Source organism: Bos indicus, chromosome 5, assembly GCF_029378745.1.
Source record: "Bos indicus isolate NIAB-ARS_2022 breed Sahiwal x Tharparkar chromosome 5, NIAB-ARS_B.indTharparkar_mat_pri_1.0, whole genome shotgun sequence".
NCBI classification, from domain to species: Eukaryota; Metazoa; Chordata; class Mammalia; order Artiodactyla; family Bovidae; genus Bos; species Bos indicus.
In genome coordinates this window covers 26,820,382-26,833,375 of record NC_091764.1, presented here as the reverse complement: position 1 = coordinate 26,833,375, position 12,994 = coordinate 26,820,382, and the positions used below count along the sequence as shown (strand labels likewise).

Below are 12,994 nucleotides of genomic sequence, written 5' to 3'. Positions count from 1 at the left end.
CACATACACATTGGGAAGTTTTGCAACTTACGTATGGTTTTCCTCTCCCCAACTAGATTGTTAAGCTCAGAACTATATATCTTACACTCATGTATCCTTCACTTCTAGCACATGGTAAAACACTGTGTTGATTAATAAAGCTACTGCTGTACTCCGAGTGATAATGTGCCTCCTTCCTGTTCTCTCAACCGCCAGACTCTGCTTCATCTGCGCGAAACATCCCTTTCATAACACTACTGTCCCCCCTGTCCCTTGCTCCTTGAACTTCCCAGGCTTCTTCCCTGCCTGTTGTCACCAGGCTTATACCACCGGCTGTGGTTATAGTGTATCTGTGCGTCTGTGCTGGGTCTTCGTTGATGTGCGGGTTTTCTCTAGTGGCAGGGAGTGGGAGCTTATTTCGGTGGCTTCTCTGTTGCCGAGCACAGGCTCTAGGCGCCCAAGCTTCAGTAGCTGCCCCTTGCGGGGGCGGTGCTCTGCAATTGCTGCACAAGGGGCTTTGTTGATCCTTGGCATGTAGGATCTTTCCGCACCAGGGATGGAACCGTTTCCCTTGCATTGGCAGGCGGATTCTTAACCACTGGACCACCAGGGAAGTCCCAAGGCCTGAGTAAGATGAAGTTTCTTGAGCATAAGGATCCTGTTTGTTAGAACTTGATTATGCGAGGTTTGGGACATTTTGTGAAAAGAAAACGCCGCAGCCCTTTCTATTCCAAGGGGAGTCACGCCGAAGATTCCGCACCCCACGCCCCGCCGCGAGTTTCCCTCTCTTCCGGGTTGAAGGACCATAGAGATGTCTAGCGCTGCGAGGCCTCCAGGCGTAGCCATCGAGATACGCAGAAGACGGCTAGAGCGTTGCTCTCCCGGAGGGTTTCCGCTTCATAAGCCCTCCTTCCCAACATGGCGCAGTCAGTTAACATCACCGAGCTGAATCTGCCGCAGCTAGAAATGCTCAAGAACCAACTGGACCAGGTGGGAACAGGCTCCGAAAGCACCCCTTTCCCGTCTCACTTTCCTCCCCCCGCAGCCCGCACTTCCTTGCCCCCCATTCCTCCCCTCTTGGGGAGAATTCCCTTCCCAGGCGAAATCCCCACCCCGTCCCAGGACCCGCCCCTTGTCTGGCGGTGCCCGCTTCTCCCGCGAGCCCCAACCCTGACCCTCATTCCTGTTCTCTGTAGGAAGTGGAGTTCTTGTCCACGTCCATTGCCCAGCTCAAGGTGGTTCAGACCAAGTATGTGGAAGCCAAGGACTGTCTGAACGTGCTGAAGAAAAACAACGAGGGTACGGGGTAGGCGTGCGAAGGGAACCTGGGAGATGCGGCGAGCCGGCTTCTCTCTTCCCGCCTCCTAATCCAGTTTTCTTACCTGAGACGAGAGAGCAGTCCATTACGTATTGTCGCTGCAGGAGCCCTTTGCATGTTGCTTATCTAGAGTTGAAATGTCCAGGATATTTTTCTGCTCCTGTTGCCCCTGTTCGTCCTTTTCGTATAGTTTTCGGGCGCCGTGCCGTTTTGAAACTCCCTTTTAAAGTTGGAGCTGCCAACCTTCCCCACATGTTTGTCTTAATTGCTTTCACAGGGAAAGAATTACTTGTCCCACTGACGAGTTCTGTATCCTTTCCGCAGGAGCCTCTTCCCTGCCCTCTCGTTTTCTCCCTGACACCTAACAACCTTCAAAAAAAGGGCGGGAGATATTGATTATTCCAGAGTGCCTAGATGGTTCTGAGACCGCTATTAACACAAGCTTAGCTCTGCTGTCTAACCTAAGGCCAGGAACTAATTAATGCTTGGTGAGCACCCAGATGTATGTATTTAGAATTGAGGTGTGATTATTTCCCTTTGCTCTGAGGATATAACCTAGTAGGGGGGTAGAACTGGTGGTTTACGTTTTTACTGTAACTTAGAAAACATAAGCAATAGAAGAATAGAGGATTTGGAAACAAAGGGGTTGGTCCTGTTTATTAATCCTCAATTTCAGTTTAATTATGGCTCTTATTCCTAACTATTGTTACTAAGAAACCTGGATTATGTCTTAGCTGTTGAATGTTTTACTTGAGTGAGCAAGTTATGGCAATAGGGCACCCATAAACTACCTGAGAGTGGACAGGCTGAAAAGGAAACACAGGAATAGCAGTGTAGCAGGGATTACTTAAATAATCAACATTAAATCCATCAGGAATTAGCTAATTCATGTCTGGGAGTGTTAAAGAGAAAGTGAGGCTGGCTTTTCACTCTGTTACTTAACAGCAGCAGGAAAAAATTATCCTGTTCTGTCATTCTAATGATCTATCATTCTAATTGCTCTAATATCTAGTCTTTCTGGAAGGAATAATGGTAAGAATTGTAAGAACTGCTTGCAGGATGGCAGATGGGATCAGAACAAGATCAGCACATGTGATTTTTCTCCATAAAGAACCAGCTTCCCTGTCTCTCCTCATGTGGAGTTTGTAGGCCTTCAGATGTGCCTTGTAGCTTATTCCTTTTAAATTTTTGTTTGTTTGTTTATTTTTTTTGACTCCATCCCATGGCTTGTGGGATCTTAGTTCCCCTACCAGGGATTGAACCCAAGCCCCAGCAGTGAAAGCAGTAACTCCTAGTGACTGGACCTCCAGGGAATTCCTGCCTCCTTTTTAGAAAAGGAGGGTGTTGGTAGGTCAAGCTGAACTAGCTGACAGGGAATCATGACTCATACTGGGCTAGTTTTCCCTTAATCCTTGCCTCTCAGATGTATGTCCCCGGGAAGCTACATGATGTGGAACATGTGCTTATCGATGTGGGAACTGGCTACTACGTAGAGAAGGTGAGTGGAAGGGAACATAAGAATGCATCTCTGAGGGGGAGAGCTGGCGTACAGAATGGGTTACCTCTCATTCACTCTGACCTTGCAGACAGCTGAGGATGCCAAGGACTTCTTCAAGAGGAAGATAGACTTCCTTACCAAGCAAATGGAAAAAATCCAGCCAGCTCTGCAGGAGAAGCACGCCATGAAACAGGGTAAGCTTGCCTTGGACACCTCTTCAGACCCTTTCTGCCTCCATAATAACAGACATGGATTGCAGTGTGAACCATGGGAGGGAGTATCCCCTTTGCTGGATTAAAACCGTGGTTTTTTGTTTGGTATCTTGATGCATTACTCCTTAGATTCTGTGTCTAACATACCCACTGCCTTTGGTGCTTGAGAAATTTAGAGAAAGGAAATCATGTGTTTTTGTGTTTGAGTTCCTATTTATTGGGGATGGAATGAGGGAGCAGGTGCATGTAAATGAACACAGCAAAGAAATATAGCCATAACTAGCCAACTACTCAGAGAAGGCAATGGCACCCCACTCCAGTACTCTCGCCTGGAAAATCCATGGACGGAGCCTGGTAGGCTGCAGTCCATGGGGTCGCTAAGAGTCAGACATGACTGAGTGACTTCACTTTCACTATTTACTTTCATGCATTGGAGAAGGAAATGGCAACCCACTCCAGTATTCTTGCCTGGAGAATCCCAGGGACAGAGGAGCCTAATAGGCTGCTGTCTATGGGGTCGCACAGAGTCGGACACAACTGAAGCGACTTAGCAGCAGCAGCAGCAGCAGCCAACTACTAGCAGTTATAGCCCTGGCTGCGTATTAGAATCACGCAGATAGTTTTTTGAAAACCTGGGCGACTCCAAACCAACTACAGTTGACCCTTGAACAATGTGGGAGTTAGGAGTACCAAACCTTGGTGAAGTGGAAGAAAATCTGCATATAATTTATAGTCTACCCCTCTGTATCCTCGGTTTCAAGTTTGCAGATTCAACCAATTGTAGATCATGTCGTACTATAGTATTTAGTACTGGGGGAAAAAAACATGTAAGTGGACCCACACAGTTCAAACAGGTATTGTTCAAGGATCAACTGTGAATCAGTAGGGTGAGATTCCAGAGAACAGTGTTTGTTTGTTTGTTTTTAAAGCTCCCTGTGTGATATACAGTCAGGATTAAGAACCACTGTTCTAAAAGCAAACATCTTTTCCACATTATTATATTCTGGGTATATGTGACTCATTTGACACTGTATTTTGTTCCTTTTTATATCCCAGTGGTTCTCATATGAGCTTTCCTGGTGGCTCAGACAGTAAAGAATCCACCTGCAATACGGGAGACCTGGGTTCGATCCCTGGGTTGGAAAGAGCCCTTGGGGAAGGAAATGGCAACCTACTCCAATATTCTTGCCTGGAAAATCCCCGTGGACAGAGGAGCCGATCCTCCGTCCATGGGGTCGCCAAGAGTCAGACACGACTGATCGACTTTCACATCTCATATTATTGACAATTGAGATTCTAAATTGGTGTTGTGTTTGCCCTCTACAGTGAATCTCTGTGTTGAAAGTTAATTAACTGTAGTAGTCTGCCTGTCAATTTTCCTTAACTCTGGGCTCTCCCCTTTAGCTCCTGCCCAGGGTCTGACTCTTCTTTTATTCCACAGCTGTCATGGAGATGATGAGCCAGAAGATTCAGCAGCTCACAACCCTGGGAGCAGCTCAGGCTACCGCCAAGGCCTGAGAGCTTGTTTCAGAAATGGGGCAGAGGGTGCCTGCTTCTGGGGCCTGGGACTTTGTGGACGTGGTTTCCTGGAATGGGGAAAGAAGAGGGTCTGTGTTTAATGCTAATAAATGAGCCAGCTGGGCAGAGTGGTGGTCTTTTCTTGCATTAGGTGAGGAGGTGGGAGGGTGGTGGTGAGAGGGTGTGCCCCTGCCTGGAACCTGATAAGCAGGAGTGATGCAGTGCTCATCTTGGGGGCTCCACTTGGGAATCTGCGAGAAACTGGAGTCAAAATTCAATGCTGGTGATACAGGATGCTCCGGACTGGTGCACTGGGATGACCCAAAGGGATGGTATGGGGAGGGGAGAGGGAGGTGGGAGGGGGATTCAGGATGGGGAATACGTGTACACCCGTGGCGGATTCATGTTGATGTGTGGCAAAACCAATACAATATTGTAAAGTAATTAGCCTCCAATTAAAATAAATTTATATTAAAAATTAAAAACTGTGGTATAGAAATTTGAGAAGACGGAAAATGCCATCATAAAGCTTCAAGGTATGACCTCTCAGCATTGTTTTTAATGCAACTTTGGGCACCAGGTGGCAAAGCAGTGGTCCAGCCCTGGGTAAAATAAAAGCAATAATAAAAAAATTCAATGCTGGGCGGCAAGCCCTCTCTGCGCGGCCCGTTGCCATAGGAACAACTGGCAACCGGAAGTGGGGCTGCGCAGGCGTTTCCCCTTCCGGGTCGGCTCCCTTACTGACTTCCCGTGGAGAAAGCTGTATGGGCCACCGCTTCCTGCGCGGTTTCCTGCGTGTCCTGTTGCCGCCGCTACCTCTCCGGAGCCCGCATCTCAAGCTCAGCCTGGAGCCCGTTGCACCTTCCAAACGACCCCGCAGCCACCTCATGGCCCCGCCCCGAATCGGGACGCACAATGGCACCTTCCACTGCGATGAGGCGCTGGCGTGCGCTTTGCTGCGCCTCCTACCGGAGTACCGGGTAGGTACAGGCCGCGCAAACTGACCCGGAGGCTGCCGCCAAATCTCCGGGGTGGACCGCGTCCTCCTAAGGGTGTCCCGTCCGAGCACCCCTCTCCCCTCCTCTGCTCCTTGGAAGCCCAACCTTAATCCCCTACCTGTGTGACCCAGGCAACCCCCTCACCTCCTGTGTCCCCTGCAGGAGGCAGAGATTGTGCGGACCCGAGACCCCGAGAAACTGGCTGCTTGTGACATCGTGGTAGACGTGGGTGGCGAATACGACCCTCAGAGACACCGATATGACCATCACCAGAGGTGAGTACTCACTACCATTTCTTTAATTTTCTCAGTGCCCCAGGCCACTGCCGTGGTTCTTGTCAGCGAAGGGAACCGCCTCGTCCTTGAGTCCCATGGGACTACTGTCTCCCATGCTTCCAGTGCGCCACCTACTCTGCACCCATCTAGTTGGCTTTGTGCTTCCCTGAGCCCTCGCATCTGCCGTGGCCTCCCTTGGTCACCCCGGGGCCCTTACCGACTCCCTTCCTTCTTTGGCTCAGTCAGGCTTTTCTCCCACCAGCCTTATCCTTACCTCACTGAATACCCCAGCAGGGATTAATCCGTTCTTGTGCCCTTGCTACCCTACCTCAGACTGCTGACCCACGTGATTGTGGTAGGTGGTGATAGTTCAGCTGTGTGTTGTCTTCTATGTCATTGACACTCTACCCCTGGGAAATCGTTCTTGTCCACGGATAGGCCAGAATCCCAAGTACCTCTCCAATCTTTTTCCCTCTCCTCAAGCCCCTACCTCATCAAACTTTCTCTGTGAGTGATCCTGTCTCTTTTCTTTCAAAAGAAATTGAGCTTTTCCTGCGTGTACTTCCTCAGTTTCTCACTCCTGAATCAACTCCCTCTTTCCAATTCAGGAAACCCTTCTGTTTTCCAATGTATCACTTCCTGCTCTGGGAATCTGTATATTGGTGTTTCTACTTCTTACCTGAAGAAAGAAACTCTGTTTACACATCTCCCATCTTGAAAACAAGGGACTGAAAAAAAACCCATGACCCACTCCCTCACATACACCACGCTGTTTAAAGTGGTTATTCTCTGGGGTATCATGAGGAGGTTTTAAGTCTGTTTTTCTCTTTCTCTCTCTCTCCTTTCCTCCCTATCTTTGTCTTTTTTATGTAAGTATACATATTACTTTTCATTAGTGATGTGGAGAGGGAATGCTCCCGGTGTGTACGACCTAATCTCACCCTCACTTCTCAGGCATTCTTGAAAAGAAGAGCTGACCCTGGCTCCACATTTCTTTGAGTTCATTCCTTTTATCCATCCTATCATTCATTCAGCCAGGTCTTTTCCAGTCCCTCTACCGGAAATGCTGGTGGAAAGGGCACCAGTGACCTCAATGCCAGGCTCAGGTTGCCGGTTGAGGGTTAACTGACTGACCTGTCACCTTAACCCTCTCACTTAACTGACTTCTTTGTGGCACTTGACATAATTGAGTGCTTCTTTTTTTCTGATGATTTTATATACTTTTTAAAAAAGTGTGCCATATTTGACATGTAAAACAATATATTTAATATTTCTGGTATATAAAACATAGAATGAACACCCATGAACCGATCTCCCAGCCGAAGAAGTAGACCATTACCATGATCTTAGCACCTGTACCTGTGCCTCTTCCGCATCCCATCCCCGCCTCCCCAGGAGTAAGCAGCATCCTGAATTTTGTGCTCATCATGGCCTTGCATGCTCTTGGGTACAGTTTAGCACATACGTCTTATCTGTTTGCATCAACTATTTATTTAGTTTTGCTTCTTCCTGAATCTTTTCTGGGACATTATTGTTATTAGTCTTTATACCTTATGAGTATTTTATAGGTATTTTTGTGTTTACTTAATATTTAATAATAAAAATCATTAGAATGAAAAAATGAGCTTCCTTTGTGATTCTGATGGACTGGTATTTACTGTGGTTTCTACTGTTCTAAGAACTATCATACCATTTCCGTACCCTCTGTCCCAAGGCTGTTCAAGCCCCTGCCTTCCTCACTCACCCGGATCATTGCAGGTGATCTTGGATCGCTTCCCCATGCTGGCTGGCACAGTGCTCTTTCTGACGTGCTCTGGCTTAAAGTCTCTCAGTGGCTCCTCTTTACCTACAGATAAACTTCAGACTCTGAAGTGTAGCATTCAAGGCCTGCCCTGGTCCAGCTCCTGCTTTATCTTCTGCCTCTTATTCCCCATCCCAAGCTGCTTTCTTGCGGTTCCATGGATACCTTTCTCTTAGGCATTATACATGTTCCCTCTACTTGGAATGCCTTTTCTCCTTCCCCCTTTATGTGTCTGCCACACACCCACTAATTCATCTTCCAAGAATGACCTGAAGGTTCTTCTCCTGAGCCCTTTCCTTGTTTATAACCGGCTGGAGCATTCCTTTGGTTGCTCATGTGAGTGTGCACGGGGGGCGGTGTGTGGCCAGGTGTGTCCACGTGTCCCTGTACATCTGCCTTAGGAAGATAAACTTGAAGGCAGGGACAGAATCTTAGTTTTTTTCATCTCTAATGTTTACAACAAAGTCTGGGCATGTTGTAAGCACCGAGTTAATCCTTGTCAGATGACATCTGAGCCACCAGGGAAGCCCAACGGATGCATGGGGACTCCAGACTCAAGTCTGTGTTAACCCCTGAGGACAAGCCAAAGCCTCCCCAGCCAGGCTTTCTCCCAGTTCCCTCGGTGTTCCCCAGCCTCCCCACCGCGCTGTGCCTGCACGTGCGCATGCAGTGGCTGAGCCGAGGCGGTTGGCGTTAGCCCCACCTCCCTGTGCTCCTCAGGTCTTTCACAGAGACCATGAGCTCCCTGTCCCCTGGGAAGCCATGGCAGACCAAGCTGAGCAGTGCGGGACTCATCTATCTGCACTTCGGGCACAAGCTGCTGGCCCAGTTGCTGGGCACTAGCGAAGAGGACGGCATGGTGGGCACCCTGTATGACAAGGTGGGGACCCAAGGACAGAGATGCCCCCCACGTGCATCTCCCCCACGTGCATCTCCACCCCGTGGGCTAGAGCGACACTCACGACCACGCTCAGGTCAGGGTTTCTGACCTGTGCTGGCCCACCGCCCTCTGGCTTAGTCAAGCCCGTCTCCTCACAGGGGGATGGGTAATCTCTCCTGCCTCCATTCTCGGGTGGTTGTGAGACATGGATGAGGTAATGTATGGGGAAGGGCTTTGAAAACTGTAAAGCATGCCCTGACACACATAAAAAACAATTGTTCAACAACTTGGAAGTAGACCAGGCTGCTTACGTTTGGCAGCATGTGACTAAGGTGCTGGCTGCCCTGAAGGTGGAGGGCAGCATATCTCAGGCACTGCTGTTTTCAAAGGCACAGTGAGTTGGGAAACTGGGAAGGGTTTGATTATGAAAACCTCTTCAGGTTCCACCAGCGCCCCCTGCAGGCAGTTCAGGTGGCTGTGGTTGGGGAAGCAACAAGGGCTAGTGGCCCTGGCATGCACTTGGATCCATGATTCTGAGGTCAGCTACTTGACCCTGCTCCTGTGAAGTTCACAAGACAAACTTCAGATGCAGTCAACTCTATTTTTTGCAGATGGGCTGTCGAGTTCAGTTCTCTGTCTCGGCTTGTCTGTCTCCTCTATGACACAGCATTAGTGTGATCCAAAAGAGTTGAATAAATGTGAGTGTTTAAATTGGAGCTTCTGGAATAGGTTTTAGACTGCCTGGGTCAATTTTCCCTTCTACTGCTGAGGGGTTTCTAAGCAACTGAACTAAATTATACTCAAGGTTTTATTATGTTTCTGGTGTACTACATAGTGATTCACAATTTTTGAAGATTATACTCTGCTTAGAGTTATGATAGAATATTGGCTATATTCCATGTGCTATAAAGTATTTTCTTGTAGCTTGTTTATTTTAAGCATGTTCTCTTTTTTAACGTTTATTTAATTTTTTTGGCTATGCTGGGTCTTAACTGTAGCATGTGGGATCTAGTTCCCCAACCAGGGATCAAACCCAGACCCCCTGCATTGGGAGCTTGGAGTCTTAGCCACTGGATCACCAGGGATACGATGATTTATTTTACATATAGTAGTTTGTACCTCCACCCCACTGCAGTACTCTTGCCTGGAAAATCCCATGGACGGAGGAGCCTGGTGGGCTGCAGTCCATGGGGTCGCTAAGAGTCGGAGACGACTGAGTGACTTCACTTTCACTTTTCACTTTCATGCATCAGAGAAGGAAATGGCAACCCACTCCAGAGTTCTTGCCTGGAAAATCCCAGGGACGGGGGAGCCTGGTGGGCTGTCTATGGGGTCACACACAGACACGACTGAAGCGACTTAGCAGCAGCAGCAGCTTGTACCTCTTAACCCAACCCCATCTTGCTCCTCCTCTCTTCCCTCTTCCCTTTGGTAGCCACTCATTTGTTAGGTCTGTGAGTTTGTTATAGTCCATCCATGTTGTTGGAAATGGCAAATTTTCATTATTTTTTTCATTTTATGGCTAAGTCATATCCTGTTGTACACTCCACTCATCTGTTGATGGACACTTAGGTTGCTTTCACACCTTGACTGTTGCACATGATGCTGCTGTGAACATTGAGGTGCATATCTCTTTTAGAATTAGGATTTTTGTTTGTTTCAGATAAATACCCAGAATTGCTGGGTCATATGATAGTTCTATTTTTAACTTCTTGAGGAACTTCCATACTGTTTCCCACAGTGGCTGCACCAATCTCCATTCCCACCAACAGTGTACAAGGGCTCCCTTTTCTCCACATCCTCAGCAACATGTGTTCCTTGTGGTATTTTTGATGATAGCCATTCTGACAAGTGTGATGTAATATCTCAGTTGTGGTTTAATTTGCATTTCTCTGATAATCAGTAATGTTGATGGCCTTTTGGCCATCTGTAGATCTTCTCTGGGAAAATATCCAGTTCTGCCTATTTTTCAGTTGGGTTGTTTGGTTTTGATGTTAGGTTATATGAGCTGTTTTTTTTAAAAAATATTCATTATTTATTTATTTGGCTGTGGCACATGGGATCTTAGTTCCCTGACCAGGGATTGAACCTGGGCCCTTTGTATTGTAAGTACAGAATCTTAGTCATTGGACCACCAGGGAAGTCCTGGTGGACTGTTTGTATGTTTTGGATATTAAAATTGCACCCAAGTTTTAACGGAGCCTCGGGTTGGGGGTTCAGACCAGTTGGTGCTGGGCAGAGAGGAGTTTCTTTTCCACCTCTCCCTGAGTAGCACTTTTTCTATATACCACAGATGTGTTTAAATGTAGACCTATTTTGTAAGGCAGTTTTGCATTAAATACTGATATCCCATGTCCTTTTCTGCCCCCAGATTCTTGAGGCATCCTACCATTTCTTTAGGCTCAGGAGATGCCATGTGGTACATCATGGGCTGCCCTGGGACCACATTCCAGCCCTTGATGTCTAGTACTTATCTTCTCCCACTTGATGGGTGTGCTTGATCAGACCCTCCTGTAGCTCATTAAGTGGATCAGCTGGAGATTTACCTGCCCTCAGCCATGAGGATCCACCCCACAGAGCCCATCATGGAACTCAAGACTTTCCTTGTTCAGAACACAGCAGCCCCCTCCCCACACATGCTGGCCTTGGCTCGGGCTTTGAGCTGTAGTAGAGTGAGCACTGGAGAAGGCAATGGCACCCCACTCCAGTACTCTTGCCTGGAAAATCCCATGGACGGAGGAGCCTGGTAGGCTGCAGTCCATGGGGTCGCTATGAGTCAGGCACGACTGAGCAACTTCACTTTCACTTTTCACTTTCATGCATTGGAGAAGGAAATGGCAACCCACTCCAGTGTTCTTGCCTGCAGAATCCCAAGGACGGGGGAGCCTGGTGGGCTGCCGTCTATGGGGTTAAACAGAATCGGACACGACTGAATCGACTTAGCAGCAGCAGCAGCAGAGTAAGCATTGGATCAGAAATCAGGTGATCTGAATTCAGCCCTAGCGCTGTATGCTCTCTGCCTTTCAGGAAGTTGCTGAACTCTGCAATTATCCCTCTCATCGTCCAAGTAATGTTGGGAGATTCTTGCAGGATCCTTGTGAAGATGAAAGACTGTATATGCATACATTCTGAGATCTATAAAGCTTTATGCAAATAGTGCCCTCCAGAGCCTTTCTCCTACTGCTGCCTTAGATGTATGAAAACTTCGTGGAGGAAGTAGATGCGGTGGATAATGGGATTTCCCAGTGGGAGGAGGGAGAGCCTCGGTACCTGCTGACCACCACGCTGAGCGCCAGGGTTGCTCGGCTTAATCCCACCTGGAACCAGCCCAACCAAGACACTGAGGTAAGGAGGGCCTGGGGAAAAGAGACTGAGGTGTGTGAAAATCAGGGGAGGAAGTAAGCGGGCTTGGCCTCTTGAGCCCTAGCAGAGTTAGTTCGGGCCAGCACCATGGTTCTCATTCCCAGGCTGGGTTCAAGCGTGCAATGGACCTGGTTCGAGAGGAGTTCCTGCAGAGACTAGATTTCTACCAGAACAGCTGGCTGCCAGCGCGGACCCTGGTGGAAGAGGCCCTGGCCAAGAGGTTCCAGGTATGGACCTGGGAAGAGGCACTGCGGCCCTAGAGAGTTCGTGCTGGCAGGCTGCTGGCCTGTTGGGGCTCATGCTCCTACCCTGAGCCGTCTGTGCCAGCTCCACTTCCTTTGCAGGTGGACCCAAGCGGGGAGATAATAGAACTGGAAAAGGGTGGCTGCCCCTGGAAGGAGCACCTCTATCAGCTGGAGTTGGGGCTGTCCCCTGCAGGGACCATCGCCTTTGTTATCTACACAGACCAGGCTGGACAGTGGCGGGTGCAGTGTGTGCCTAAGGAGCCCCATTCGTTCCAGAGCAGGTGAGGGCCTAGGGGTCCACCCTGCAGCCCTTCAGGCATGTTTCAGCCCCATCAGAGGAGGCAGCCACTAACCTAGGCCTCTGCTCCCCCTCTCCCAGTTCCTCACGACCTCCATTTGCCCCCACCAACTCCCTTTTCTGCTCACTCGTAGGTTGCCCCTGCTAGAGCCATGGAGGGGTCTTCGGGATGAGGCCCTGGACCAGATCAGTGGAATTCCTGGCTGCATCTTTGTCCATGCCAGCGGCTTCATTGGTGGGCACCGTACCCGAGAGGGTGCCCTGAGCATGGCCCGTGCCACCTTGGCCCAGCGCCCAGCACCTACACCTGCCCCAAATTCCATGGTCCAATAAAACTCCCATCTCATGCTGACCAAATAATGTTCTATTACTCCCCTGCACTATTCTGGGAGCTTGCTTAAATTTGGGGAAAGTGTAACATCTATTATGTGCCAGAGCTGGTGCTACGTATTTTCTCAGTTTTGCTTTCAAATCATTTGAAAACTATCCAGTTCTTAAGGGTAAATAATGACCAGATTCACAAGGAGTGACTAAAAAGTGAAAGCCAAGATTTAAACCCTAAGTCCATGCCTTTTTTTTCCTTCAGTGTACCCCAGTGCAACTCACTGG

The 12,994-nt window shown here is 48.7% G+C and overlaps 2 protein-coding genes across 2 annotated transcripts; both read left to right on the top strand.

Annotated features, from left to right (window-relative positions):
• The first annotated feature begins 814 nt into the window (after positions 1-814).
• On the top strand, positions 815-4,651 carry PFDN5 (prefoldin subunit 5). Its single transcript, XM_019960463.2, has 6 exons — positions 815-969; positions 1,176-1,278; positions 1,575-1,606; positions 2,721-2,795; positions 2,884-2,989; positions 4,449-4,651. The coding sequence occupies exons 1-6, from the start codon at positions 898-900 to the stop codon at positions 4,523-4,525; spliced, it is 465 nt and encodes a 154-aa protein (XP_019816022.1). The 5' UTR covers positions 815-897; the 3' UTR covers positions 4,526-4,651.
• A 605-nt stretch (positions 4,652-5,256) lies between these two features.
• Positions 5,257-12,941, top strand: MYG1 (MYG1 exonuclease). The gene is made up of 7 exons (XM_019960462.2): positions 5,257-5,505; positions 5,686-5,798; positions 8,320-8,479; positions 11,672-11,824; positions 11,947-12,069; positions 12,187-12,368; positions 12,520-12,941. Exons 1-7 carry the CDS (start codon positions 5,290-5,292, stop codon positions 12,716-12,718), a joined length of 1,146 nt encoding a protein of 381 aa, XP_019816021.2. The 5' UTR covers positions 5,257-5,289; the 3' UTR covers positions 12,719-12,941.
• Positions 12,942-12,994: the final 53 nt, after the last annotated feature.